A 26161-nucleotide genomic window follows, 5' to 3' on the forward strand; every position below is an offset into this window, starting at 1 on the left:
TAGTACTCTATAATTTAAAGTGTATTAATTTAGTGCTTTGTGTTTTCATTTTTTATTTTTTTATTATCAATTCCACTAATTTTTTTCGTTAAATCAGTGATAAAGTTAAAACTAAAAGGTACTAAAGTGAATATTCGATAAATCTAGATTGATATCTGAAGTTTTTTATATATAATTTAATAAAATATTAACGAAAAAGCTGACGAAAGGATAAAAATAAAATAACATGATACTAATTTGATACAGTTTAAATCATAAAATATTAAAGTTAGAAAATGCAAATTTTTTTCTCACCCAACCTTAAATCCCCCTTTGTTTCTTTCTCTCTCTCTCTCTCTCTCTCTCTCCCCTTCTCTCTCTCACCACAGCCACTATGCTAATGCTTCGTTCTCGCTTCAATCTCCAAACCCTAGCACCACTCCTCACCTCTCCCCGACCCTCCCCCTCCTCCTCTCTCCCCTTCCTCCTCCACCGCCGCCGCCGCCGCAACCTCTCCTTCTCCGCCCTCCGCCCCGACCCTTCCGCCCCCTACGCAGCAGCAGCAGCAGCAGCAGCAGCAACAGCAGCAGCGCCACCCAAATCGAAGGGGCCGCCGCCGCCGGCGGGGGTGGTGAGGACGGCGCTCTTCGTGCCCCCGGGGGTGCCGCGCGACGCGGGCGCGGCGGAGATGGTGGTGCTCCCGGGGTCGAACATCGTGGTGGGGCCGTACGCGGGCGACGCGCGGATCCGCGAGGTGGAGTTCGCGAAGAGCAGTCCCCGCGCCCGCGACTGCCCGAGGGACGATCGCCCCGAGTTCGCCGTCATCGGCCGCTCCAACGTCGGCAAATCCTCTCTCATCAACGCCCTCGTCCGCAAGAAGGACGTCGCCCTCACCTCCAAGAAGCCCGGTTGATCTCTCTCTCTCTCTCTCTCTCTCTCTCTCTCTCTCTCTCGAAACTCTAATCTCTACCCTCTTTCAGAATTGTTGCAGTATTAGCTAAATTATGAGTTAAAAAAAGGTATTGAGAGACCCTATCAACTGTAGGCTATTTTGACCCTGCAAAATGAATTCTTTCTTAATTCGAGTCATTTTAATAAGTAAAGTTCAATTTGACATTCAGTCAGAAAGGGCGTCAGAACAGTTGAATTTGACAGAATAATCGTCGTGTTTAACCAAATCTCCAATGTTATTGATGGAAATAACTTAATTTGAGAGATTCAGAAATCGAGAGGGGGTCAAGCAAACGAAAAGGAGATGAAGGGTTTGTGAGTTCCTATACATTTTTACCTAAGTTTTGCGATGTTGTCTTACTGAGCTTGGTTTTTTGTACGATATCTCTGATTGTTCGGTTAGGCACGTGTATGTTCATAAGCAATCAAGATTATGATTCTAGCATAATTTGTTAATTTAATGCACAATTTTGGTTCATCATTCACAACGGTTAACTTTTTTCATATATCTTTTGAAATTTGACTGAAATCAAATGCAGGGTGATATTGCAAAAGCTTAAGTACTATTAGGACTATCAAATGTAAATAAAAATTTAGGGACCAAAATCACAATAAGTCAAATGTTTACTTTAGGGACTTCTTAGTTCTTATTACACACTAGAAACAATGTCTGCAAATATTACTGAAGTTTATTCTACTTTTGCTACCTTCAATTACATTTTCTTCTATGCTATTTTGGAAACAGGGAAAACACAACTTATAAATCATTTTTTGATCAACAAAAGTTGGTACATTGTGGATCTGCCGGGTTACGGGTACGTTTTACTCTCAAACATCTTACATGCATATCAACTGTTTGTTAAATGGTTTCTTGAACGTTTATTTCTTAAGCTTATACTTGTTGATAATAGCTGATTATGAAATTCAAGGGCTACAGAAACTTACACAGTTACACTTAAATTGAAGAGGAACAGTTGGTGGAGCTATATCTGGTTATAAGGATTTCAACAGTAATAACTCTTTTGTTTTGATGTTTATTTGGAAAGGAACATAGGAGAGTTATGTGTAAGTTTAGGTTGGTTAACTGTCATGTTTGAACACTTCATACAGTTAGGGTAGTGAAAATTATGTGGATGACTGGTGGTGAAATCCAAGCATATTGAATTATTGGTTGACCTTAAGCATTCAAACATAGAGTCAAAAATAATGATGTAAATAATTGATATTAGATTTAAATAAATCTGCGTACTTGAAATTGATCTCATATGAAGGAAAATTAAGGACTATAATAAGCTAGCTATAGATTTAGATAATGTAGGTTCTTGTATTAATAGTGTATTTTGCGCAACATTCTTGTTCAAGATGACTATCACTTAGGCTATGTTCTATTCGGGGATTAGCTTTTTGGGTTTTTTTTTAAAATTCTTTATTTTATTTTGTTATTTTATTTTATTTTTTGCTTCTGGGATATTCCACTATTCTGGAGTAAGCAAGAGTAAGGACGACATATGCTCGGTTGTTATTTGCTTATTCTTGGGGAATATGCATATAAGCATTTGGATGCTTTTGCCTGGAGTAATGAGAAAGTCGGTGAATGAAAATATATAGTGTCAAAACTAATTCTCTATGAAAATCTGTTTAAACTGCTGCAGCAATCGGCATTCACAAATTCTTCGGGGTTAGTGATAACTTAATAAAAAACAAAGGTTGATAAAAGGAACTTTCGAACTATTGGCCATTTTGGAAATTGGTCCCTCAACTTTATTTTTTTAGGCTAAATTACAATTATAAAATCATTTGCACTTTAGCTCCCTCGATATTAGTAACCTAATAGAAAACTCTCCTTAATAGTTGCGCAGTTATGGCTTAACCTTCTTCCATTAGTTTTATTATCCAAAAAACATAATAAAGTCTTAAGACATAAGTTCAAATACCAATATTTGACACACCCTTCAACTTTTGATTTATTTAATTTGAGTTATTTTAGTTCAGAATTTTATTTGATTATGATGGTTTTATTGGCTGTATATTGTTAATATTGTTGATTATTAACATAACTATTGTTTTTTGCAAAAAAGTGATCAAAATCGTTAATTTAAACATAATCACACTTCAATTTAACAAAATATTTAATTTAACCAACTAAAAACCCTCAAATTTTAAAAAAAATTCAAAATTTGTGGAAATGCCAAATGAGGAATCATTTCAAATTAGTGTATAATTGANGAGATTTTTTTTTTACCTTTTGCTAATCTTTAGTTGTTAAATCCGTATTTAGCAATTGAGAACTAATCAGTTTATGGTATTAATAATGTGTGGAAATGCCAAATGAGGAATCATTTCAAATTAGTGTATAATTGAGGGTGTCTTTGTATATATTTCACCGGCAGCTCACAAACATAAATACTTCATTTCCACACATTATTAATACCATAAACTGATTAGTTCTCAATTGCTAAATACGGATTTAACAACTAAAGATTAGCAAAAGGTAAAAAAAAAATCTCGTACATTACTATCCATGAAGCATTGACAACTACGAACTCAGTGAGGAAGGGAGGAGGGGAAGAATATGGTTCTCACAATGTGCTTGTTTTTTTTAATAGTACAAGCTCTGCTATTGTTATAAAATCTGGTACAAAGCCTGGGATAATGTTGTTCCAGTGGGGAGATGGAACAAGCCATCCCCAGTTATCCTCGGATAGGAGATTTTGATCAGAACAAATTATTTTTGATGAAAAATTTAGGGATAATTTGGGGATACTTTTGTTATTTTTGATGGAATAATGGGGATAATTTTTGTTATCCCCCATTTATACCTCAATTAAACAATACCTTGTGTTATTTTGGAGTTTACTGTACATATAAGTTCAACAAATGGATTTCTTAATTTGCGTAAATATTATACTATAGATTTTGTAAGGCATGTTCTTAAAAGTTTTGAGTTGCTTTGCTGTTTTTACCCGAAACTCCTAGCTTGTAGGTATAGAATATGCATGAGTTCTTCTTCTAGATTTTGCACAAGAACTCTGATTCATGCGAGACAATCATAGCTTATCAAGACCAAGTTTAATATACATATAAATCTAATTAACGGGCTTTATTATATCTAATTATTATACAGCATAATTTCAAAGATTGATGTTGCTCTACTATCTTTACTGGATTGCACAACATTATATATGTTAAATGAGATAAGTACTTGCTTGTAAATGTTGGGTAGAGCTTCAGCATTTGATAATATCAATCATGTAGCGTACTCAATGTGCTTGTTTGTAGAGCTTGGGTTCTAATTGGTGGACACTAAATCTTTTTTGAAAAACTTATGCAGCAAAGCCTAGATACCATGTTGTTGGCAAGTTTGTTGAAAAATTATTAAGCAATTGTGGGTTATTACGTTCAACTGTTGATATTGTTTGGCCTTGAGATTAGATATAAAACGATAAAATGATGGTACTAACGGTTGAGCATGGATTCAATCCTTTAGCTGATTTACTAATTGGTACTTTAATACTTAGGAGACAAGATATTGAATTTGAAAAGTGGCAAATTTGTAGGATTTTAAGGTGAAGAAAAACTGCTAAGAAGAACTTCATGCCGACACAGAATGGCATGAAATATTCTGCCACTTCCGTTTTTTCTAACTCTTACTGTAAGTCTCAAGTCCTGTTGCCTGATAATACATGACTGTTTTGAGAAAAGCTTCTCTTCTAAAGCAAAGGTTCATGGCCTTGATTCGGAGTTCAGTAGCTGTGGTGATTCTTTTCCTTCAAAAGTTCTTATGTTTGTTTCATATCTCTACTGACATGATAGGAGGGACATCAGCTCAAAATTGTTAGTTGTCCTTTTAGACAAATTGTTGATGATGTACTTCTCAGCAGGCTTGGCATTTGTTATTAATAATCAGAGAAACACAACATAGATGTCCTTTGAAATGGTTTCACAAAAAAATTCTCTGGGCGTTGCAACCTTTTCCAATCATGTATCATATTCTATCCTCGTAATAAACTGTTAGCTTTATTCCCTGAATATAGGTTTGCAAATGCTCCTGAATCGGCTCGAATGGACTGGTCTTCATTTACAAAGGGTTACTTTCTAAACCGCAACACTCTAGTTGGTGTTCTCCTTCTCGTTGACGCCAGTGTTCCACCCCAGCAAATCGACCTCGATTGTGCTAATTGGCTTGGTCGTAACAACGTACGACCTAAAATTCTACTTCTCTACCTTCTACCTGCTGCAATTAACATTTAATTATTTACTAATTTCCCCTTATCTTCTCTTGAATTGAGTGGTTTTAGATTGGGTTGACTTTTGTTTTCACGAAGTGTGACAAAGTCAAGAGTGCCAAAGGCAGACGACCGGACGAGAACATCAAACATTTCCAGGATTTGATAAGTAAATATTATAAGGATCCTCCCCCGTGGATTATGACCAGTAGTGTCACGGGATTAGGGCGAGATGAGTTACTTCTCCATATGTCGCAGTTAAGGAACTACTGGGATAACGAAGCAGCTTAAAAAGCTACATATATCGCCAAAGTTTTGTTAGGTTTGTATCTCTAGACTATCATCTTTGTTGTATATAAAGTTTTCCAGGTATGAAGTTGCATAAAATATTTGTTTCTTCTATTGAGATGCATTATTATACTAGTCGACAACTCATTGAACGTCATACTTGATATGTATTTCTCAACATTTGGTCTTACATTTGTATATTTGCTTTGTGAAATGGCAGTAAAAGGTGCATAATTACGAGCTTTCAGGAAAATTTGAGATTACATATAAGGACACTAAGGAAGCAGAAAAAACATAGAGCTCAGAGGCTTACACCCCCAGTTACACAACCGCCTCGAGAAACATTTTATGTGTGACACACTTGAACCAATCTAAGCAACCAAGTTCCACCCACTAACATAGCAACCCATTGTTTGGCACCATTGAGCAAATTAATTGGATTTCTGAAATAGAGCCAAATCTCGTGATTTAAGATTGGATTTAGTGGGAATAATTTTTGACTCAAAATATCCCTTCTTCAAATAGATATCTTTACTTTTTAACTCTTATAATAATGTTTGATTTGAAAATAGGTGTTTTGAAATGATTTTTTATCTGTCTAAACAATTTTCTGTCAAGTCTCTGTCAAAACAATAAAAATAAATGAAATTCACTTCAAACCCTGATTTATTCTGATAACATATATTTATTTGAGAAAAATTAATTATGTAGATATTTATTTCAGCAAAGTTAATTAAATTATGTGTGTTTTTGACTCCAAACAGAGTGTAAAGTGTAAACTAATATCTTGATCGCCTCTTTTTGTTTCTTTTTTGCACAAGATAAAATATGCCCCTTTTACTCTTTCTCTTGGTGCAAAACTGTCCTTCACCTGCCTATGGCTGTGAAAATTATTAAGGAAATTAGTTTCAAATTACTAGAATTGTTACTATTTTATGTTCTTTTAATTATGTAATTATCTGCGGTTCCCTATGGTAATTGCCGATTACATATGTTCCCTGAAAACAACTTGCTAGAAATAAATTAAGTATTAGATAGTTGTCACTTTCAGCGAACCCATCGAAGAACTCATAGCAGGAAGAAATAGTTTAAAATTTCTAGGTTACATACACCATCTTCCTGGTGTTCTCTACAGAAGCAAACCCAATAGCTAGAAAATCTTCCTATCTTTACATCTTTTCCTTGTAGATTAATGTTATCTACCTTTTGATTCTCTTCTTCACCGTTTTATCCGCCATTAACTGATGCCTGAATCTTATACTCCAATTAGTTCGATATTTGAAAACGATGGAAAGCTCTTTTGGATATATAACAACTGCTGGGCTGGTATGGACAACTTGAGCATGTTGGGGTGGTGATTTAAACATATGATCATACCCCTCATCTATACTGAATTCTACGAGCTGAATATGTCCTTCCAATTTCCAGCTACACATTGATTGCTCTTCACTACATCTTCTCTCCTTAAAACTATCTGCTGTTCACAGGTTGTTTGAGCCTCGTGGAGATCTAAAATCTCTCCTTCTACCGAGAAAAATCCATCGATGAACATGACCGAGAAAAATCCATCGATGAAACGGGCCTTATCTAATCCAACTAATACGCGATGTGAATCGCACGTCATCGATATGTCGCTTCCGAGTGCAATTGAGATCCTCTTTGGTTTCAATTTGTAGAGGTGAGCATGGGTTTGATGGTGTCTGTTTACTAGGCCTAGCAATATCCATGTTCAAGGAAGAAATGTGTATGCTGATGGTTTAGCCATTGTTCAATCTGTTTTCAATTCAGGGAAGAATCCTTCTATGTTTGTATCTGATAAATTATATTATGTACGAAATAACCGTTGTTCTCTAAATGCTAAAGTCGGTAGTTGTGAGCAAATGATGTCCTTTAATAGGATATGTAAACTTCTTCAGGTGCTCCAGCGTTGTTCAGTATAGTTTTCGCTTTACAATTCTGTTGTTTAAAAGCTTGCACTTTCGCTTTATTTTTATTTTACTACGAAAATTTGTCGGTAAAAAAACCGTAGTAAAGCAAATTGGAGCAGTAATGTGTAAACTATAGTATTGTAAGGTGATTACCACAACAATAAAGGTGGCTCTTCATTCTGATTCGGAATTTGTAACCGTAATATCGATATCATTTGATTTTTCTTAATTTTTCTTATTTGACTTTGCTACTACTTTCTTATGCAAGTAAATTTGTCGCACGGTGGATTATCGACTAATTCGTGTAGTACATAATCTTTTTTGGGTCTGTATTACAAATATTAACTACATAAACAACAAAAATTAAATGCTAAGTAGGTTTTTGTGTGTGTGTGTGTGTGTGTGTGTGTGTGTGTGTTTATCTTACAAGCTGTTTTCTCTCTGAGTTTATGCCATTAATAACCCCTATAATCTCCTTAATTGCAGCGCCATTTTTCAAAATCCCCGTGTGCGAGATCCCCCGGAGCCTGATCACATTCAGGGACTGGTTCGCCGAGCCCGACCACTCCGACTCGAGCGCCAGCAGGCTCACGGCATTCACCGTCCCGTCGCCGTCCCCGTACGCCACCTCCGGCCGCTCGTCGAACCCCCCGGTCCTGTAGAACAGCTTCTCCGGCGTGTCGACTCCGGTCCCGACAACGCACGTGACCGGCACGCCCGGCTCCTCCAGTTTCTCCGTGAGCGGCTTGACCCGGTTCGTGTACGGCCCTACCCCCTCCCGAAACCCGATGTCCTCCAAGAAACTCGGCATTTCGAATGCCGAGTAGCTCTTATTGATATGCGCGGCATGCACGATCGGCTCGGCCCCGAAGTGCTTCGGAGCCGGCAGGAGCCAGAGGTTGCTCTCGGAGCTCCGCTGCTCGGCGCGGACGAGCAGCGGGTCGACGAGCGGCAAGCCGAGGGCGTTCCCCGAGGCGAAGGTGAGCATCTGCTCCGCCGTGCCGGCCCACGGCGTGGAGAGCGACACGAGGTGCGCGACGAACCGCCGGCGCCACGACGGCGGGCTGCGGATGAGGAGCTGGAGCGCGAAGAGGCCGCCGAGGCTGTGCGCGACGAGGATCGCGGGGCGGCCGCCGTTCGCGGCCGCGGCAGACTCGATCAGCTCCTTGAGGTCGGAGAGGTACTGCGCGCCAACCTGCGAGGGGTGGCCGGCGGCGGCGAGGCCGTAGCGGAAGTCGTAGGGTGCGCCGAAGAGGCTGTTGCTCTCCTTGTAGCCGATCTGCTCCAGGGAGCTCACCAGAGTGGCCATGTACTCAGTCAGGTGCCTGAACAAACAACAAGCTCAGTGTTTGTGCTGAGTTAATTTCGCAGAACATGCACAGAACTTATCTGAATTACAGACCATTTGATTTGAGTCGGCGATACTATAATCTCAAAACTTGAATATGCCGCTTACCTTTATAAACTTAATAAATATATTTTATATAAGGCTAAATTATAGAAATTTTTTTTATAAATATTTCATTTGTTTACTTTTCTTTTCTGACTTTTAAAAACTTATATTTTACTCTTTTAATATTTTAAGTTGTTGTATTAGTATTCCTCCATCAGAATTTCATCACTACGTTGTCTATTATTTATAATTTATACTTAAATTATTTTTTAAAATGAAAGAAATATATTAAAATTTTATTTTTTTATAGAAGAATTAAGAGTAATTTGATTATTTTGTTTTCTTCGTTAACGTTAAAATATAGATCTTTGATAATTAGGAAATTAAAGTGAAAAAAAAAAGAATATATAAAAAGTTTTTCTATATTTTAGCCATTTATTAAAATAATTAATTAGTTTAGATTTTGGATTTGGATATGTCAAAGAGGATTAAATTAAGGAAAGATAAAACCGCACAATAATGTGAATCAATTTTGAAATGATTAATTTAACTTTTCATAATTATTTTAATTTTACAATCCAATCTTTCAACTTCTTTAGTTTTCATTAATCAGCCATATTTTAACTTCAAAAATTTAAACTAATTATTTATTTTAATAAATTTATAATTGCGAGAATTATATAAAATATACTTCACTAAATCTATAAAATTCAATCGATGTATTCAAATATTAAAGTCAAAAATTTAGATAGTAATAAAATTAAAATTTTAAAATATTGAGTATTTGTCTTATCAAAATGTTCTGCCGTTCAGATAAATTAGTGTACACTTTTACGAGCGACCTAGAAGACTACATTAATAATAGGCCAATTTGTATAAAAAATTTACAAATTTTGAGTTTTTATAAAACTGGCCGTCTTTTTCGATTTTACTGATTCGGTCCGAATTTTTAATAAATTGACTAAAATATCTCTTATACCTTACAGGACCACAATTAAATTCTAGAAAGCCATTATCATCCTAACTTTATAATAATAAAAACTCAATATTAAAAAAAATAAAAAACTAAAAAACTATTAATAATATTTCAGCCCAATTCTATTTATAGTACAGCAGCTTTAACTCGGCGCTGCCGCAGAAATTAAATTAGGAAAGAGAGGTTTGTTTAATTACTTGAGGTGGGGGTCGAGGTATCGGATCCCTCGAGCGGATCCGAAGTAGGGGACGCGGGTGTCCACCCCGGGCGCGTTGCGGTAGTCGTCGATCTGCGGGTCGTAGCGGAGCGTCATCCGCTCCGCGAAGCACCGCGTCAGCCCCCGCAGCACCACCGCCGCGGGGTCGAACCACAGCCGAAACCACCACCCCCCATTCTTATTCAGCCGGCAGACGAGGCTCGACGGCTCGTACTCGCTCGTCAGCCGCGCCTCCAGCTGGTTCCCGCCGTTCCCCGGTATCAGCACCACCGGATGGAGGACGAGCCGCCGCTGCCCCCGCCGCCCCTCCTCTGCGCCGGCGGCGGAGGAGAGGGGCGGGTGGAGAGGAAGCGCCATCATGAGTATGAGTAGGAGTAGGAGGAGGTGATAGAATAATGGATATTGGGGCTTCATTTTTCAATTATTTTATTCTTATTTTACCTTAGTTTCCTATGATATATATATATATATATATATATATATATATAATCCAGCTGGAATACTTTTAGAAGCATCAATCCCTTGCTGCTTCTAAATTTCTAGTCCTTAGATATACTCCTTAAATACTAACAGACTTTGGATGATGAAACACTATTTCACCTACCACCATCTATCACCGTCATCTCAACTCTACATCTCTCCATCCAATGACTAAAAACTCAAAAGCACCACTCATTTGGTGCTTTTGAGAGCATTCTAGCTCAACTCGATATATATATATATATATATATATATATATATATATATAGAGGTTAATTGCATATAGGCTTCTGCAAATATAGTGAATTACAAATATATTTCTATAAAGTTCAGCTTTTAATATACTGTTTCTGTAAAAGTCCTGATATTTTCAAATATGTTCCTATCATTAAAATTCATTAGAAAATTTTAGTTAATCATTGGTTAAATGCTGAATTTTGGTTAGTTTTTTATTTTTGATATTTTTATCCCTCTTTGTGGCTTTTGGAGGAGCATATTTATGATGACAAAATTGAAAATATAAATAGTTATCTAACGGTAACAAATCAGAATAATATATTTGAAAAGGTAAACTTCAAATATCACCCATGTGGTTTCACACTTTTTCACTTTAGTACCTTGTTGTTTAAAGTGTATCAAGTTAGTATCTTGTAGTTTCATTTTTTTTCTTTTCGTCAGCTCTTCGTTAATATTTCGTTAAATTATATACAAAAAACTTCAGATACTCAATCTAGGTTTATCGAATATTCACTTTAATATCTTTAGTTTTAACTTTATAACTAATTTAACAAAAAAAAAATTAGTGAAATATATAATAAAAAAAATAAAATAAAATCACATAGTACTAAATTGATACACTTTAAACCATAAGGCACTAAAGTGAGAAAGTATGAAACCATAAAAATGATATTTAAAGTTTTTTCTATTTGAAAATATTAGAATTTTTGTAAGGACAATATGTGAAAGAAGACGAGTCGAGTTTTGCTCTGTATCAAACAACTCATCACGTGGATTGAATTTTATAGAAATATATTTATAATTTACTATATTTGCAGGAATTTATATGAATTTTATTTTTTTCTTCTCTCATTAGACTATATCTCTCTATCTATCCCATCCAATTTATTTATTTATTTATTTAAAGAATGGGAAATATTCTTGGTTTGGATTAATGGGGAAGTGGGGGATTAGGTGGATTGTGTGGCGGATAAGGTTGATGACTTGGATCATTTGTGGCCGTGATTGCTGTAGAAATAGTGGAATAATACAAACTGAAAGTGAAAAATTGGGTAAATTTTAAATAATTTATGAAAATTAATAAATACATGTAGAATCAGGGCATGTTTGTTCTGATGGAAGTCGGAGTCGAAGCGTTCAGACCGAAACCAGTCAAATTCGCTAGGCTGTAGTTCTTTTCTAACTAAACACATCCTCACCGACCATTTTGCACTTCTGGATAGCATTGGATCCAATTCACTGGTCTAAAATATTTAAGGCTAATATTTTAATATTAGAGTGCTTGGTCTTTATATATCCAATCTCAATATTTAAGGATAATTTTGTTCCAATTAATTTTTAAATGCATAATAATTGCTATGTAAATGCATTTTAATGAATCTTGTGACTCAGCTATAGTACTAATCTCCACTCAATGAACACGTAGTTTTATATATTGGCCTTTTCTACGTACGAATATTAGTAGACCAGTTCTAAATTCGACTATTAAATTAAATGCGAAAATTAAAGCACAGGAGTTTGAATTGGCCCAGTCTAAAAGGGGCAAATATTATTGTTTGCGCCTGGTGTGTAACTACAGCTCATATAAATATCATATTATTTGCAAAGCCTATGAAAATATACTTATAAAAAATATATATTTTTAGACTTTTAAGATGCAGTAGATCATAGTTATATGGTTACATTTTAAATTTATGATATTTTACATTGAATATTAGTTGTGGTGTACGTTGCATATGAATACACCGGGTGCGCGCAAATAGGCCACTACCTAACGCATCCACCCTTATTGGGAGGGGTAAATTGCAACTTGGTCCCTATACTTTTTTAATTTTAGTTCCTACGTTTTAACATGCAAAATAACTCTTTAAATCCTACTCGTGGAACAGAACGATTATTTCATAACAAAAGCCAAAAAGTTAAAAGTGCAATACGTGTCGGAATTTAGGGGTTAAATGTAAAAATACGGAGACCAATTTGCGATATCAGAATAGTGCATGGACTATAAGCAAATGTTCAACTCTATTAGAAATAGTCCACTCTGACTAAGTACTCCTCACATGATCCCACGCTTGAAAATTCACGCACACACACACACTATATATATATATATATACACATGCATCATCTCTAATACAAATCCCAAACCCCTCTCCACAACCCTCTATAAAGCTCTATTCTCCATAGAGTTTCTCCTAATTTCTCTTTGCTTTAAATATCGTGCAAAGATATATACCCATATATATATATATATATATATATTGGGGGTCTTTTGCTTCTATACCCTTCTAAATCCGGAATCTCATTTATAAACCCTAGAGTTTTTGAAATATTTGGAGGAATTTTTAAGAATCTGTGAGAATATATTAGATATTTTTGAAGTTTTGAAGAATATATCGGATATTATTCCTACTATTTCTATTACGAGTAAGAGTATGAGGGCAATTGACATTCTTAGGCAATGTATAAGGGCCCCAATTAGGGCCTTGGGCCGGGCTTGCGACTTCTACGTAAGGAGCATGACCGGGTGCGCGGGTCGGGTGCCACACGGGCCGATCTTCGGCATGTCGGGCGTGGTTTTCTCGCCGATGCCCGGCGGCCGCAACCACGGGTTCTACCGGTCGGTGGTGGTCGACGACGACGACGACGGCGACTATTACTACAAGCAACTTATTTGGGCCGCATCGAACCGGAGTTTGGGCCCCGGCCCGGCCCAACCCATCGGCCGGGGCACGGCGCCGATGGAGAGGATCGACGAGGATGAGGCTTGTGAGTTCGCGGGCGACGCAGATTCAGGTTTGGGTCCGCAGAGTCGGCATCGCCCCGTTGTGGCCCTAAGAGGCCCAAGTTGATTCATTTGTGCTTGGATTTGTTACATTTTTTTTTTATTATTATTTTTCTTTGGGATTTTGCTAAAAATGAAGTTGTAAAGCAAATTTGTGAAGGTTGATTTTATTTATTTATTTTTTTTGTTCTTTATTTTGTGCTTAAATAATTATAATTTTTTGTGCCCTATATTTTGAAATGTATGGATCCACGTGTCACTCTCATAATGCATCTATGGTGGTTAAAATAAGTATTTTGCTATAATGTAGTAGGTATTAATGACTAGTTACTCAAATTATGAAATGTATTATATTATATTCCCCATAATCATAAGAAGATTATACATTTAGAAAATAAAAATAAAAAATAAAAATTATACATAATACCTACTACATTTATTGACCTAGTTATATTTACAAAAAAATAATTAATGTTATTAAATTTAATAAAATCACTAAAAAATTGATAAAGACACATAAACTAATTTAATTGACTAAATATTAACATATTGCTAAATATAAAAATGATGAGATATTTTAATTATTAGCGTATCATCAATTACAACACTGTTACACTATTTTTTACTTTGGCTAATTAATTGAGTTGAGTTGTACGATTTGATGATAATAATTTTAAAAATTCGAGACGAATACTAGAGGAAATAAATTACAATTTGAGGACCACATATCACCCGCGTCATAGTTTAAGGACCAAACAAGCAATTTACCCATTCCAAAAGAAGTAAGAAGGAAATTTTTAATCAAAAAAAAATTGAGGGGCACTAATTTCAAAAGAAGTATAGTTTAGGGGGGCTATTTACATTTTCCCCTTCTACAGTTGAAGGGAAAAAGAGTAGCGCTTCTCCGCGAAGCTAAAATCCGATCGGAGCAGAGCCCCCACCGCTCCGCCGCGTCCCCGCATGGCGCGCTCGTCGCGGCTCCTCTTCTCCTCCGCCTCCGCGGCGCGCGCCGCCGCCGCCGCCGACGATGACGACGACGGCTCCGGCGACGGAGCGTCCGACGACGAGGAGCCGGGCGAGGTGATCGAGTCGGCGCCGCCGCTCCGCGTGGGGGAGGAGAGATCGCTCGGCGTCGGCGGCCTCAGGAAGAAGCTCCTCAGGCGCGGCCGCGGTTGGGAGACCCCCGTCCTCGGCGACGAGGTCACAGGTTGGTTTTAATCCCCGTTTCCATCTTAAATTTGAGGTTTTGTGATGTGGGTTCGTGGCAAAATCGCAGTTCACTACGTGGGCATGTTGCTCGATGGGACAAAGTTCGATTCCACCAGGGATCGGGGGGAGCCTCTCACTTTTAAGCTCGGCCACGGTGAGAATCTCATCTCTCCTGTTGGTTTTGATGTGGCTATTTGTCGTGTAATCCTCTTTGAGACACTTATACAAACAGTTTGACGGCATGGTGAGTTACACGATTGAAGTGTGTGTGTGTGTGTCTATTTGTAATATAATCCTCTTTGCGGCATTTATACAAACAGTTTGATGGCATGGTGCATTATGTGATTGAAGCTGAGTGTGCACTTTGGTTTTGACTGAAAACTAGATAGTGATTGTAGGATTGAGTATGAGAGCATGCTACAATTGAAGCATGGGATTTTTGTGGTGTTAAAATCTGAGCTGAATTTAGCAATGCCGGTGAATGTCTCTATTTAAAACTTGGATATGATCTTCGTCTTTTTGTTATTATTATGTATTGCTCTAATATCTTATATAGATTTTTTTGTTCCAAGTTAGTTTGTTTAGTGACTTAGTTTATTATAGCTAGCTTATATGGTTACAGACATGGGAAATAGGATACCACTTGACTTGGACATGGTGCCTCGCCAATTTAAGAAAATGGTTAAGGCATGGACACGTAAAGGACACAGCCAATAAGTATCATAAATTTGAGAAAGCATTATTATTACTGATCCCTCACTGATGGCCATGTGAGGAATGAGTAACAGGATAATGGCACGCGATGGATGCATGATGGACACGTTTGTGAAGTGTCCGTCTGGTCAACACAGGAACAGCTCAGACACTATAACATTTGTGAAGAGTTCGTGTTTCTTACATTTATGAGTTCCTTTCCTTGTAGAAGAACTATTTCCCAAACGAGAAACTATTATCTTTCTCTACATGGTGTTTTCTTCCTTCTACTCATCTAGGCCTTTGTTAGGGTTCCTCTCTGTGCTCCTTTTCTTCAAGCAAATTATGTAAGTTAAGACCTTTGTCAGGGTTTCTTCCGTATCTCCTCTTTTTTCCTTTGTTCCATTGTGTTATTTTAAGCCTTTATTGAATGAGATGCCAATGGGCTTTCTCACAGCAAAGCAAGGAAATAAAAGAGAAATAACTATCAAATTTATGTCCTTACTTTCTTTTACAACTAAAGTTTATTTTGTTAACTAAACTCGGGTTAGGTGACTATTAAAGGTGCAAACCTGTGTAGTTGTTCTTGCATTTACTTTTTTAGTTTTTCTACTTACCCTCAAAGGTTCTGCTCATGCATCGACTCTCGTGATAGCAAAGACTCTATTGGGCTTCTGTTATAAACAGAATGAAAGTAAATTCAAGTAGAAAGTAAATTTATGAAAACTTGGCTACAAGTAATAGTAAATTCAAGCAGAAAGCAATTGACATTTTTGAACCAGGCAAAGTTACTAAAAGAAACCAGTAATCTAACAGACCTCCTGTTTTGTTTTACGCAAATGTATTTCTGTTAGTCTTTTAAATTATCAATTCATTTTATTTATTCTTAGGCTTTGATCATGGCAATTTAGATAAGTTAATATACATATTTTTGTGTCACTGGTGAATAATCAGGAGGGTTGGTTTCTGGGTTGGAACAAGGGATAACTACAATGAACAAACGGGAACTAGCACTGTTCACATTGCCTTCTTCTTTGGGTTATGGAGAGAGTGGAGCTCAAGGCGTTCCTCCTGGTGCTGATATTCAATTTGAGGTGGAACTTATATCTTGGATTGCAGTGGTGGATATCTGTAAGGATGGTGGAATAGTCAAGAAAATTCTCTCAAGTGGGGATGATACGCAAACAAGGGATCTCGACGAAGTTACAGGTGTCGAATAGTTCATTGACTGTTTATTATATTTCCCTTTTTCTTTTTTCTACATGATGGTATTTATAAATTTGTTGCTATTGGATTGGTTATTATGGTTCGTATTGGTAATGCAGTCAAGTACCGAGTTATGCTACAGGATGGTTCAGTTGTTGCAAAATCACCGGAAGTAGGATTAGAGCTTTACATTAATGAAGGTATACTTATTCAGGCCTTTCTTTTTGTTCCTCAAAGGCTTATTGCTTGTTTGTCTTGGCTAAAGCTTCTGCATAAGTACTGTATATGTAAAGCGCTTCGAACAAACACTAACTGCTTCTCATTGGTATTCTCCTAAGAGCTTCATGCTGCAGTAGAACCAGAAGCTTCTTTTTGGGGCTCAATAGCTCATTTCAGCTTCCCTCAAATAGCAAAAACGACCCAAAATTCATTTGCCAAACCCTTAGCTACCACTTATCACAGAAGAGAAGTTTTTTGAGAAGCTAGGCTAACAGGAAGTTATTAAGATAAAATGAAAAGCTCTGAGTGCTTCTGCTATATTGAGCTGAGACTTTGCTTTTAGCTTTGCAGGGCTTTTGTGTCCAGCATTGCCAAAGGTCCTAAAGACAATGAGAAGAGGAGAGAGGGCCGTTGTAACTGTTCAACCACAATGTAAGACTCATTATGGAACCAACTTCTAATACTTTTGACTTTCTGGCTTTTTTATTCGTTATTATCCATGCCAACCTAAGAGTTTGTTCTGTATGTTAATTCAAATTATTACCCAATTTTGTAGTTTGCACTTGATTTTTTTTTTTTTTTTACTTAGCTCAACTAGCCAGCAACTTAGATTAGATTTTGGCTCTTGCACATGTGATATACTTTTGAGGCTTTACGGTCAGAATCTTCAGAATTCATATGTTCATGTTGGTTTGCTCACATACTTTTAAAGCATTGTCATCTTATTTATCAACAAAAAGTGCATTCACAAATCGCAACATAAAATTTTTAAACAAGAATAACAAAATTGTCTTCCTCTGGTCAATGTCTACCAGTAGGAAGGAAGAAATAAGAAGATCACATCAATAAACAGACTAATGGTCAGAATGGTATAAGCTCCAATCTTTAGCATCTCTCGATATCTAGACCAAAGCTTGCAGTAAAATTGAATGTCAATATTTATCTGGAAAATGAAACATCTCTCCATGTTCTAAATTTAGCAGATATAATTATAATGAGGTTGTTAGATTTAATAGGAGGTTTCTTATCAATTTCAAGTGCTAAAGTGATTGTAGAAAGCCACTTTGATGGGCATTTACTTATGAATTTTCATTTTTGAGTTATGAAATGTTTCTTCAAATTATTTACTCTAATGCATTTTGCCGTAATTGCTCTTCAGAAATTTTGAAATTCTGGATAATTACTTTTGCTCCATGTCATAGTGCAGATGCATTTGGAGAGCAGGGTAGAGATGCTGAAGATGGATTTCCATCTATTCCTCCAAACGCCATACTGAATATTGATATAGAACTAGTTTCTTTAAAGCCTGTAGTTGATGTTACTGGTGACATGAAGGTCATTAAAAAGATACTGAGGGCAGGTGAAGGGACTCGTAGACCACGTGATGGGGAGACTGTTCAAAGTAAGTATAACCATATTCTTCTTAGGTAAAAAAAAAGTAAAGAACAAGTAGTGCAGATCCCTGTAAGTCGATGTAGGTTCATTAAATTCTTGTTTTTTGATCAAACCCTCATAAATATACTCCTATTTTCTTTTGATTTGTGTTCCAAAATGGATTTGCCATGAGGATCATGGCACGTCGGCAATTAGAACACGTTCCATTAACCTTGTTGCACTAAAATTACCCACTATTTTACTAGCAAATCCACTGTAGTAGTTGGTAAGTCTTCAAATTTAGAAATAGAGTTAAGAGCTTTGATATAAAAACTTTTTAGGAACTAATAGAAGCACTTTTATATATTTCAAGTAATCTTTTTAACAACAAGTACTCATCTAAACTCCTTAACCCAAATATCAAAAATTTTCTGCAGTTAGATGCATTGGCATGCTGGAGGATGGCACTGTCTTTGAGAAGCTTGGCTTCGACGGAGGACTTTTTGAATTCATTCTAGATGAAGGTCAGCTTCTGATATCTACGCACATTAGATCCTTATTAGAAATCTTATTATTTGTCAATATTTTATTTTAGATATATGTAGGGATATGCTATTGCAAAATTATCTATTAACGCATGTGACACGTCCCTGTGAAATCTTATTTTCTTGCACACATACCCTAGTACTTATAAAAATTCCCTCCTTGACGACTTTTTTGAGTTTTTCTAATTCAGACCTAGCTTGATAGTAAACACTATTCATATAATATTACTAGCTCAACTCTCTCTCTCTCTCTCTCTCTCTCTCTCTCTATATATATATATATATATTTATTGGGAGGGATGTATGTAAATAGATGATTTAATGGGGATGTATAAGTAAAAGCAATTTTTAAATTACCGGCAAATGTGTATGTTAAACAGAACAGGTAACAGCCGGATTAGATAGAGCTGTGGCTACAATGTTGAAGGGCGAACTTTCTCAAGTAACTGTGGAGCCAGAGTATGCATTTGGAAACAATGAAATTAAGCGCGATAATATAACTATTCCTGGTTGCACGACATTAATGTATGAAGTGGAGCTTGTAGACTTTACAAAGGTCACACCTCAATCCACTGTTTATGCATTTACTTATCCAATATTTGTTCAATTAGTGACTATTGGATTAAACAACAGGAGAAAGAATTACAGGAGATGAGTGCCAGTGAAAAGATAGAAGCTGCGGAGAAAACAAAGAATTCAGGGAATGAACTGTATAAAAGCGGCAAGTTTCATCGAGCTGCAAAAAAGTACGATAAGGTACTAAGTTTAAGTAAGAGTAACATAGTGGATCAATATTCTTTCTTGAAAGCGATGAAAGTGATGCCATTATTCTCAGGCCATTAACTATATTAATGATGACGAGCCCTTTGAACATGGTGAGGAAAAGGTAGTTAAAACCCTGAGAACTTCGTGCTGGTTGAACCATGCAGCATGCTGCCTTAAATTACGAGAATTTCAGGAGACAATCGGGTTATGCTCAAAGGTAAGCTAGCGGTGGAGCCCAATGGTTATATTTCTAACGAAAAATGGAAAAAATCAATAGTGGAAACAATTTATATACATGCAGGTACTATATATTGAGTCGTGCAATGTGAAGGCCTTATATAGACGAGCACAAGCGTATATTGAATATTCGGATTTGGACTTAGCTAAGCTGGATATTCAGAAAGCGCTTGAAATTGACCCGCACAATAGGTGAGGAGAAGAGAGATGAGAATCATTCTTGCCATGTGCCTTTTTTTTCTTTTTTTTTTGGGTATTAATGCTTCAGCTTAGATTAGTTATTTAATGCCCAATTTTCAGGGAGGTGAAAGCATTACAGAGTACTCTGAGAAAGCTTCAGGTTGAGAGCAATAAGAGAGATGCTAAGCTCTATGCAAACATGTTTGAGCGAATGAGTAAGGATGCGGATGTTGCTCTGAAGGTACTAGATTGTACGAAGGTTTTTAATGATCATGCTCAAATTCCAAAAAGTGTAAAAACTTACAGACAACTATAACACTTTTCGAAATGGCAGCCCAAACTTCAAAAACTTTGATTTCAGTACCTAACATTTCATTGTCTTTTATTAAAGTACCTCTCCATCAAAACTTACTGGTGGTTGTAACTGTTTGGACAAAATATTCAACTACTTGCTGATGTTCGTAACTGTTTTGGCAGAACACTCAGTTACTTGATGAGTATATATGACTTTTTTCTGAGAAACTATTTAGTTTTGATACCACCCGACGGAGAGTTACTGAAATATAAAATAATGAAATTTTAGGTAATAAAATTGAAATGAAATGCACAATAGCTCAGGAAATGTTTATAATTATAGGGTGTTGCATACGCATGCGTAAGTGCTACATATGACCTTAGTATTGCATGATGTTCCAATCTGCCTCCTATGGTGTAATTTACACACAAGTAAATTTAGGCATGACCTGTCTATGATAGCATCAACATGGTATATGTTAGCTTTGAAGAGAAATGTTCATTTTCCTTATTTTGTAATTCAAATATTTTTCTTTAACTAAGATTACTTGTAACGTCGACATGATCTCAAGACCTACTGATATATTTGAATAGCTCTTTAGAAGTTCTACATCTCTTCTTTTTCTTCTTGATTCTTATCCATTTCCTTCTTATTTTGCATGTTATGCTACATTTTCCTTCAATAAAATTGCAAATTGGCTCAAGCATATTGATCAAATTGAAAATATGCTGACTAACAAACTTGAAGCTGCTTCAGTTCATTTGCTAAGGCTTTGCTACATTTTACCTCTTGCAGAAACTCAAGGTCGAAAAGGCACACAGCGACGACGAAAGCGATGATGCTTCAGTTCACGCAATGATCATAGAGCACCCAAAAGTAACTTTATATTGCATTTTATTCCTTTTTGTTAAGAATCAACTATACAGTTATACTACTATGTGACTTGTTAAATTAAGTGAAACAGTCGTTTATCTCTAAAAGCTTTTAAGTTACTTGAGATATGTGTTTTTAATATTTATATTCAACACTCCCTATCACGTCTAGGCTCAAGTCTCTTTTATAGGCCAAAAACACGAGCTCGAATTAAATGAAATGAAATTAATAACACTAAGAGTCTGGTGGAACTCAAACTCAGAATTTTCTGCTCTAATACTATATTAAATTAAGTGAAACAACAGTTTATCTCTAAAATCTTAAGAAATTAGAGAACAATGTTTTTATTATTTGTATTCAACGCGACTAACAAAAGGCTTCTCAAATGCATCTTTGTAGAGAAATGAGGCCGAGAAAGCACAAGAAGAGGTTAGAGGAGACACAGAGCATCAAGCAATGGAAGCAGAGCCTTCTTTGGCTAATGCAACTGTTACCTGAATCAGGATTGTAGTATATAAAATTATATGTGAAATTTGGATGCAAAGTATGCTTTGGATATATATTTTTTTCTTTTTCTTTTTTTTTCAGTTTGTCCAAGTTAATAGCGAAAAAACTCAACATATGCATCATAAACTAATCTAAATTATTCCATTTTATTCTGATGTTTTTTTTTTTTTTAATGGCCTTTCCCAACATTTACTTTTGAGAAGCTGGGTGACTACTCTAATAAGAGGTTCCAGATGAGGAGAAAAATGATTGAGACTGAAAACTTCTGCGTGCAGAAAACATCTAGGGCTTTTGTTAATGGCTTACATTAATATGCAGGTCATAATCATGGAATCAGTGTTTTCTCAAATTCCTCAGGAAGATCTCTCTTTTCAGTCTCCATTGTCCTCTTTTGAAAGCTCTGCTGTTGCCTTCCTGATTCATAAGCCGCTCTTTGCCGATTCATTTACGTAATTGGCTAAGGGCTTGCTTGTTGGTACTTGATATCTTCCATATTTTTATCTATGCTCGTCTCTAAAGAAATGAAAGTATCTATTATTCGTTGTGCGAGAAAAAGTTTCTTCGGCTTCTTTGTGAAACAACCGTTATACTCTAAGGCCCCGTTTGGATCGCGGGATAAGCGGGGATAACGAAAGTTATCCCCGCTATTCCGCCAAACGGGGTGAAATTTGGCCGGGATATTTTATCCCGGTCAAACCTTGCTATTCTCGGTTATCCCGGAATAGCAAGGGATTTGCTATTCCACCATTTTGGTGGAATAGTGCTATTCCAATGCTTAATTTCAAACTTAATTAAACTTATAAATTGAATTAAACTAAATTATATAAATATAATATGTTATATATTATAATACATTATTTTTATTATAAAATTATTAATTGTACTATATTAATACATATTATTTATATTTAAATATTATAATAAATTCTTTTTATTAAATTTAAATTTAAGTAGAATTTTTAAAAAATTTATAAATTTATTATAATAAATTATTTTTATTAATTGTTCCCACCACTATTCTTATTTTAAAATTTTAAAAATTAAAAATTTAAATTTTTAAAATTTATAATTTATAATCTCAAAATTAAAGTTTAAAATTTAAATTTTAAATTTTAAATTTTAAATTTAAATTTTGATATTTTAAATTTTTGAAATTTAAAATTTGATATTTTATATTTTTTTAAATTTAAATATGATCTTAAATTTAAAGTTTGAAATTTAAAATTTAAAATTTTGAATTTTAAATTTGAGATTTTAAATTTCAAAGTTAAAATTTTAAATTTAGAAATATAAATTTAAAAATTTAAAAATTCAAATTCAAATATAATAAGTGGATAATATCATTATTTTTTATTTACAAAACCTATTATCTTTCTTATTCCATCTTACCTAACCAAACGCTATTTTTTTTATTCCAGGAATAACTCAATTTTCATCCAAACGCAAAATTGATCTAATCCTCGCTTATACCTCAATTTATACCTATCCCTGGAATAGCCACTTTTTTCTTATCCCCGAACCAAACGATACCTAATAGCTTTAAGTTCTTTGAGAACGGTGTTTATACAATTTTATATTTAAGTTTAGTTTGGTATTGAGCTCTATCAGACGCTGTTAGATAAAATGTAGTTATGAAAAAAATATATAGGGATATGTTTCTGCGTTCTCAAGTAGGACAGTAAAAAATATATCATAACCGACTCATCGCAATATGCGGAACACAATATTACGTACGGAAACAAATAGGGTATTTTTCCATCATACTTTCTCACCGCACTTGAAGCCTTAACATTCTCCCTCACGTTTAGGTTCGAGATTTTTTGTAAGGTCCATAATGTGAACTTGAATTAAACGGGAGGAAATTAATTTTGCTAGAGGTCTAGCATGACTTAAAACACAGGACCTCATATTCTGAGACCATGTGAAACAATCACTGCACTCTAAAGTTTAAGCCGTTAAAGAATGGTGTTTATATAATTTTATATTTAACATTCTTCGAATTCTTTGTTTCGCCTTTACGGTTACACGATTACGGTGTATAATATTTTGAAAGCTTTTATATTTTCCATAGAAGATATTTCTATAATTAATCGTCATGCAACTCAAGTTGAGAAATTGTAAGAAGTGTCGTCGGTACAATCGAGGGATTTTTTTTTTTTTTTTTAACCGGGTAAAACAATTAATATACAACTGCACAAGCACACACAACACGACAAGAGTGATGGATGACGTCATCACAGACGCCTCCGCTGGAGAGAGACTCTTCCTTTTATTTCGTCGCAGCACAGCTTAATTTTGTCGCACCCTCTCTCGCCCTCGCGAGAAGGGAAGGAAAAACTACTATCATTGCTTACGTAGTTCACAACAATTAATAACCCTTTCATGACTAGAGATGCAAACGGATCCGGATTGGTGGAGCTCCCGTCCGGATCCGTCCCGACAGGAGCAGTAAATGGGAAAAAATAAGCGAATTCGGAGCAGAAAACGGGGCAAGTTTTACGATCCGAGACTGATTCGGGGCAGGAAACGAAAAAAATTTTGACTTGCTCCGAATATCATTTGTATTTTTAAAAAATATTTCTAAAAAATATTATATTTACAAAAAAAGTTCAAAGTACAAATAAGTTATTACTCTCATTTCTAATATATTTGAAACATTTGAATTTTGTTTTGAATTGTGATTCATATTTTTAATTTTTACAATTAATATTATTAAATTATATATATAATATTATTAAAAATTATTTAATTTATATTTTACAAAATATTAATAATATTTTAATTTTATAAAAAATATTAGTTGGCGGGGCGGATTCGAGGCGCCGGCGGGAGGCGGGTTATGAGGCGGGGCGGGNGTTTGCATCCCTAATCATGACGTGCTTGTTTTTTTTTTTTTCGAAAAAAAATATTTATTTATTGCTAATTTGTTGTTTACATGTGTTGTTGGCATCATAATTTACAGCAAATTAGATACAACTAGCAATGTATCTGTGCTTTGCAGCGGATGCGATTTTTAAATTCATAATTATTATATTATATATCATACGTTGTGTAAAGTCACTTAATAAGAGTCAAATTGATAAAAGTACTAATTTTTATATATATCTCTTATTTGGACAGAGAGAAGAGAACAATATTTAAGTAAAAGTTAAAATCAGAGAGAGAGAGAGCGCACTTTCAAACTTTTAAATATAGTATATTTTACTCATAATTTAAAAAAATAAAAACTAAAGATCTTTAAAAATGTGTAATTACTAAATTAAAGTTTAAAATTATTTTAACTATTCATAACTTTTGTTTGGAGAAAGAAAGAAAAGAGAGCATTAAATTAAAAATTAAATTGAGAGAGAGGGAGAAAAGCAGCATGTACATTTCTTTGCGAGAGAGAAAAGAGAAGAAAAAAATATAAATATTAAATCAAATAAAAATTAAGTACGAGAGAGTGCACACTCTGTAAAAGAGATAAAGTATATATATGAGGAAAACACTGTATCACATTAAAAAATTATATCCTTAATAGACCCAATCAAAATAGAACAAATTCATCTCCATTGCCAATTCATGATGTATTAGATTCGGTTTACAATATTATGCATGATACTTCTAAAAGTCAATTATAAACAATTTAAAAATTAAGATTTAATTTATTGATTATATATAGTAATATATAGATATTTTTTTTTGGAAAAAACTTCAAATACTACTTTTTTATTTTAGTAGTCTATGGTTTAAAGTATATCAATTTAGTATCCGTGGTTTTATTTTTCTCTTTTTATTACCTACTTCACTAATTTTTTTCATTAAATCAGTGACAAAGTCAAAACTAAAATGTATTAAAGTGAACATTCGATAAACTTAGGTGGGGTATCTGAAATTTTTTATATATAATTTAATAAAATTTTAACGGAGGAGCTAACGAAAAGAGAAAAATAAAATCATAGGGTATTAAATTGATACATTTTAAACCACATGATACTAAAATAAGAAAGTGCGAAACCACAGGAGTCATATTTAAAGTTTATCCTTTTTTTGAGAGAAAGTAGCATGATTTTACTTTTTTAGAAATAAATTTGTGTATACTAAAAATAAATTTGTTAAAAAAAAATTTAAAAAAAAGTTATATTACTTGGCTTGAAAATGAATTTTATTTGAACTAAAGTTCAGATAAAAATTTTGATTTTGCCGTTGTTGGCTCGATAGAAATTCGATAGGTTTGAAACTGTAATTATCTTACAATTTATTTTACTACAAATTTTGACACTAATACATAAGCCGATGAAAAAAATTACAGCAGTTAATTTTTTTTTTTTATTTCCTTTCTCCTTTTCTTCGGCACTACTCAGAGCAAAATCAATTATAACGTTTTAGAAAAGCACGGATATGAGCGAATATAATTTACTGCAAACCAAATAACGATAACGGACATTAACGACCGAAAACAATTTTAAACTCCCTCCACTTTCGATGAAATAAACATGTTTCTGAATTTATCAAATAGTTCAATAGGCGCTCTTTCAAGGGGTTTTTTTTTTTAAAAAAAAATGTAAAATCTTAAACAACTATATATGTATACAGCATCCAATCAAAATCCGCCGCGT

At 35.0% G+C, this 26161-nt stretch overlaps 4 protein-coding genes across 7 annotated transcripts; 3 read left to right on the plus strand and 1 right to left on the minus strand.

Moving 5' to 3' along the window:
* On the plus strand, positions 322–7993 carry LOC109707159 (GTP-binding protein At2g22870). 2 transcript variants are annotated; one of them, XR_002215448.1, is made up of 6 exons: positions 322–887; positions 1676–1745; positions 4965–5127; positions 5229–5478; positions 6932–7122; positions 7859–7993. XR_002215448.1 is itself a non-coding variant. In XM_020228302.1 (5 exons), exons 1-4 carry the CDS (start codon positions 374–376, stop codon positions 5445–5447), a joined length of 966 nt encoding a protein of 321 aa, XP_020083891.1. In that variant the 5' UTR covers positions 322–373; the 3' UTR covers positions 5448–5478; positions 6932–7413. The 2 variants fall into 2 exon arrangements, 1 of the variants encoding a protein (XP_020083891.1); XM_020228302.1 differs by lacking the exon at positions 7859–7993 and having other exon boundaries at positions 6932–7413.
* On the minus strand, positions 7632–10388 carry LOC109707077 (lecithin-cholesterol acyltransferase-like 1). Its single transcript, XM_020228188.1, has 2 exons — positions 9939–10388; positions 7632–8697 (listed from the first exon to the last, which is right to left on the minus strand). The coding sequence occupies exons 1-2, from the start codon at positions 10370–10372 to the stop codon at positions 7791–7793; spliced, it is 1341 nt and encodes a 446-aa protein (XP_020083777.1). The 5' UTR covers positions 10373–10388; the 3' UTR covers positions 7632–7790.
* Positions 13078–13527, plus strand: LOC109713105. The gene has a single exon (XM_020237105.1). It carries the CDS (start codon positions 13111–13113, stop codon positions 13525–13527), a length of 417 nt encoding a protein of 138 aa, XP_020092694.1. The 5' UTR covers positions 13078–13110.
* LOC109706892 (peptidyl-prolyl cis-trans isomerase FKBP62-like) lies at positions 14353–21715 on the plus strand. 3 transcript variants are annotated; one of them, XM_020227941.1, is made up of 14 exons: positions 14353–14667; positions 14737–14823; positions 16317–16571; positions 16688–16768; positions 17139–17219; positions 17995–18189; positions 18599–18685; positions 19087–19262; positions 19337–19462; positions 19542–19688; positions 19773–19900; positions 20009–20129; positions 20979–21059; positions 21456–21715. In XM_020227941.1, the coding sequence occupies exons 1-14, from the start codon at positions 14421–14423 to the stop codon at positions 21552–21554; spliced, it is 1911 nt and encodes a 636-aa protein (XP_020083530.1). In that variant the 5' UTR covers positions 14353–14420; the 3' UTR covers positions 21555–21715. The 3 variants fall into 3 exon arrangements, with proteins under 3 accessions (XP_020083530.1, XP_020083595.1, XP_020083658.1); XM_020228006.1 differs by having other exon boundaries at positions 14355–14667; positions 19340–19462; positions 21456–21699; XM_020228069.1 differs by lacking the exons at positions 14353–14667; positions 14737–14823; positions 16317–16571 and having other exon boundaries at positions 16753–16768; positions 17131–17219; positions 21456–21699.

The sequence above is a fragment of the Ananas comosus genome, linkage group 1 (assembly GCF_001540865.1).
Source record: "Ananas comosus cultivar F153 linkage group 1, ASM154086v1, whole genome shotgun sequence".
Lineage (NCBI taxonomy): Eukaryota > Viridiplantae > Streptophyta > Magnoliopsida > Poales > Bromeliaceae > Ananas > Ananas comosus.

What these genes read in the sequence shown, in the direction of transcription:
- LOC109707159 (XM_020228302.1), top strand. Translation starts at nt 374, where the DNA reads ATGCTAATGCTTCGTTCTCGCTTCAATCTCCAAACCCTAGCACCACTC. An exon ending in CCTCACCTCCAAGAAGCCCG is followed by an intron (nt 888 to 1,675) that starts GTTGATCTCTCT and finishes TTTTGGAAACAG; the next exon opens with GGAAAACACAACTTATAAAT. An exon ending in ATTGGCTTGGTCGTAACAAC is followed by an intron (nt 5,128 to 5,228) that starts GTACGACCTAAA and finishes GAGTGGTTTTAG; the next exon opens with ATTGGGTTGACTTTTGTTTT.
- LOC109707077 (XM_020228188.1), bottom strand. Translation starts at nt 10,372, where the DNA reads ATGAAGCCCCAATATCCATTATTCTATCACCTCCTCCTACTCCTACTC. An exon ending in TACCTCGACCCCCACCTCAA is followed by an intron (nt 8,698 to 9,938) that starts GTAATTAAACAA and finishes TTGTTTGTTCAG; the next exon opens with GCACCTGACTGAGTACATGG.
- LOC109713105 (XM_020237105.1), top strand. Translation starts at nt 13,111, where the DNA reads ATGAGGGCAATTGACATTCTTAGGCAATGTATAAGGGCCCCAATTAGG.
- LOC109706892 (XM_020227941.1), top strand. Translation starts at nt 14,421, where the DNA reads ATGGCGCGCTCGTCGCGGCTCCTCTTCTCCTCCGCCTCCGCGGCGCGC. An exon ending in AGAGCTTTACATTAATGAAG is followed by an intron (nt 16,769 to 17,138) that starts GTATACTTATTC and finishes TTAGCTTTGCAG; the next exon opens with GGCTTTTGTGTCCAGCATTG. An exon ending in CAATCGGGTTATGCTCAAAG is followed by an intron (nt 19,689 to 19,772) that starts GTAAGCTAGCGG and finishes ATATACATGCAG; the next exon opens with GTACTATATATTGAGTCGTG.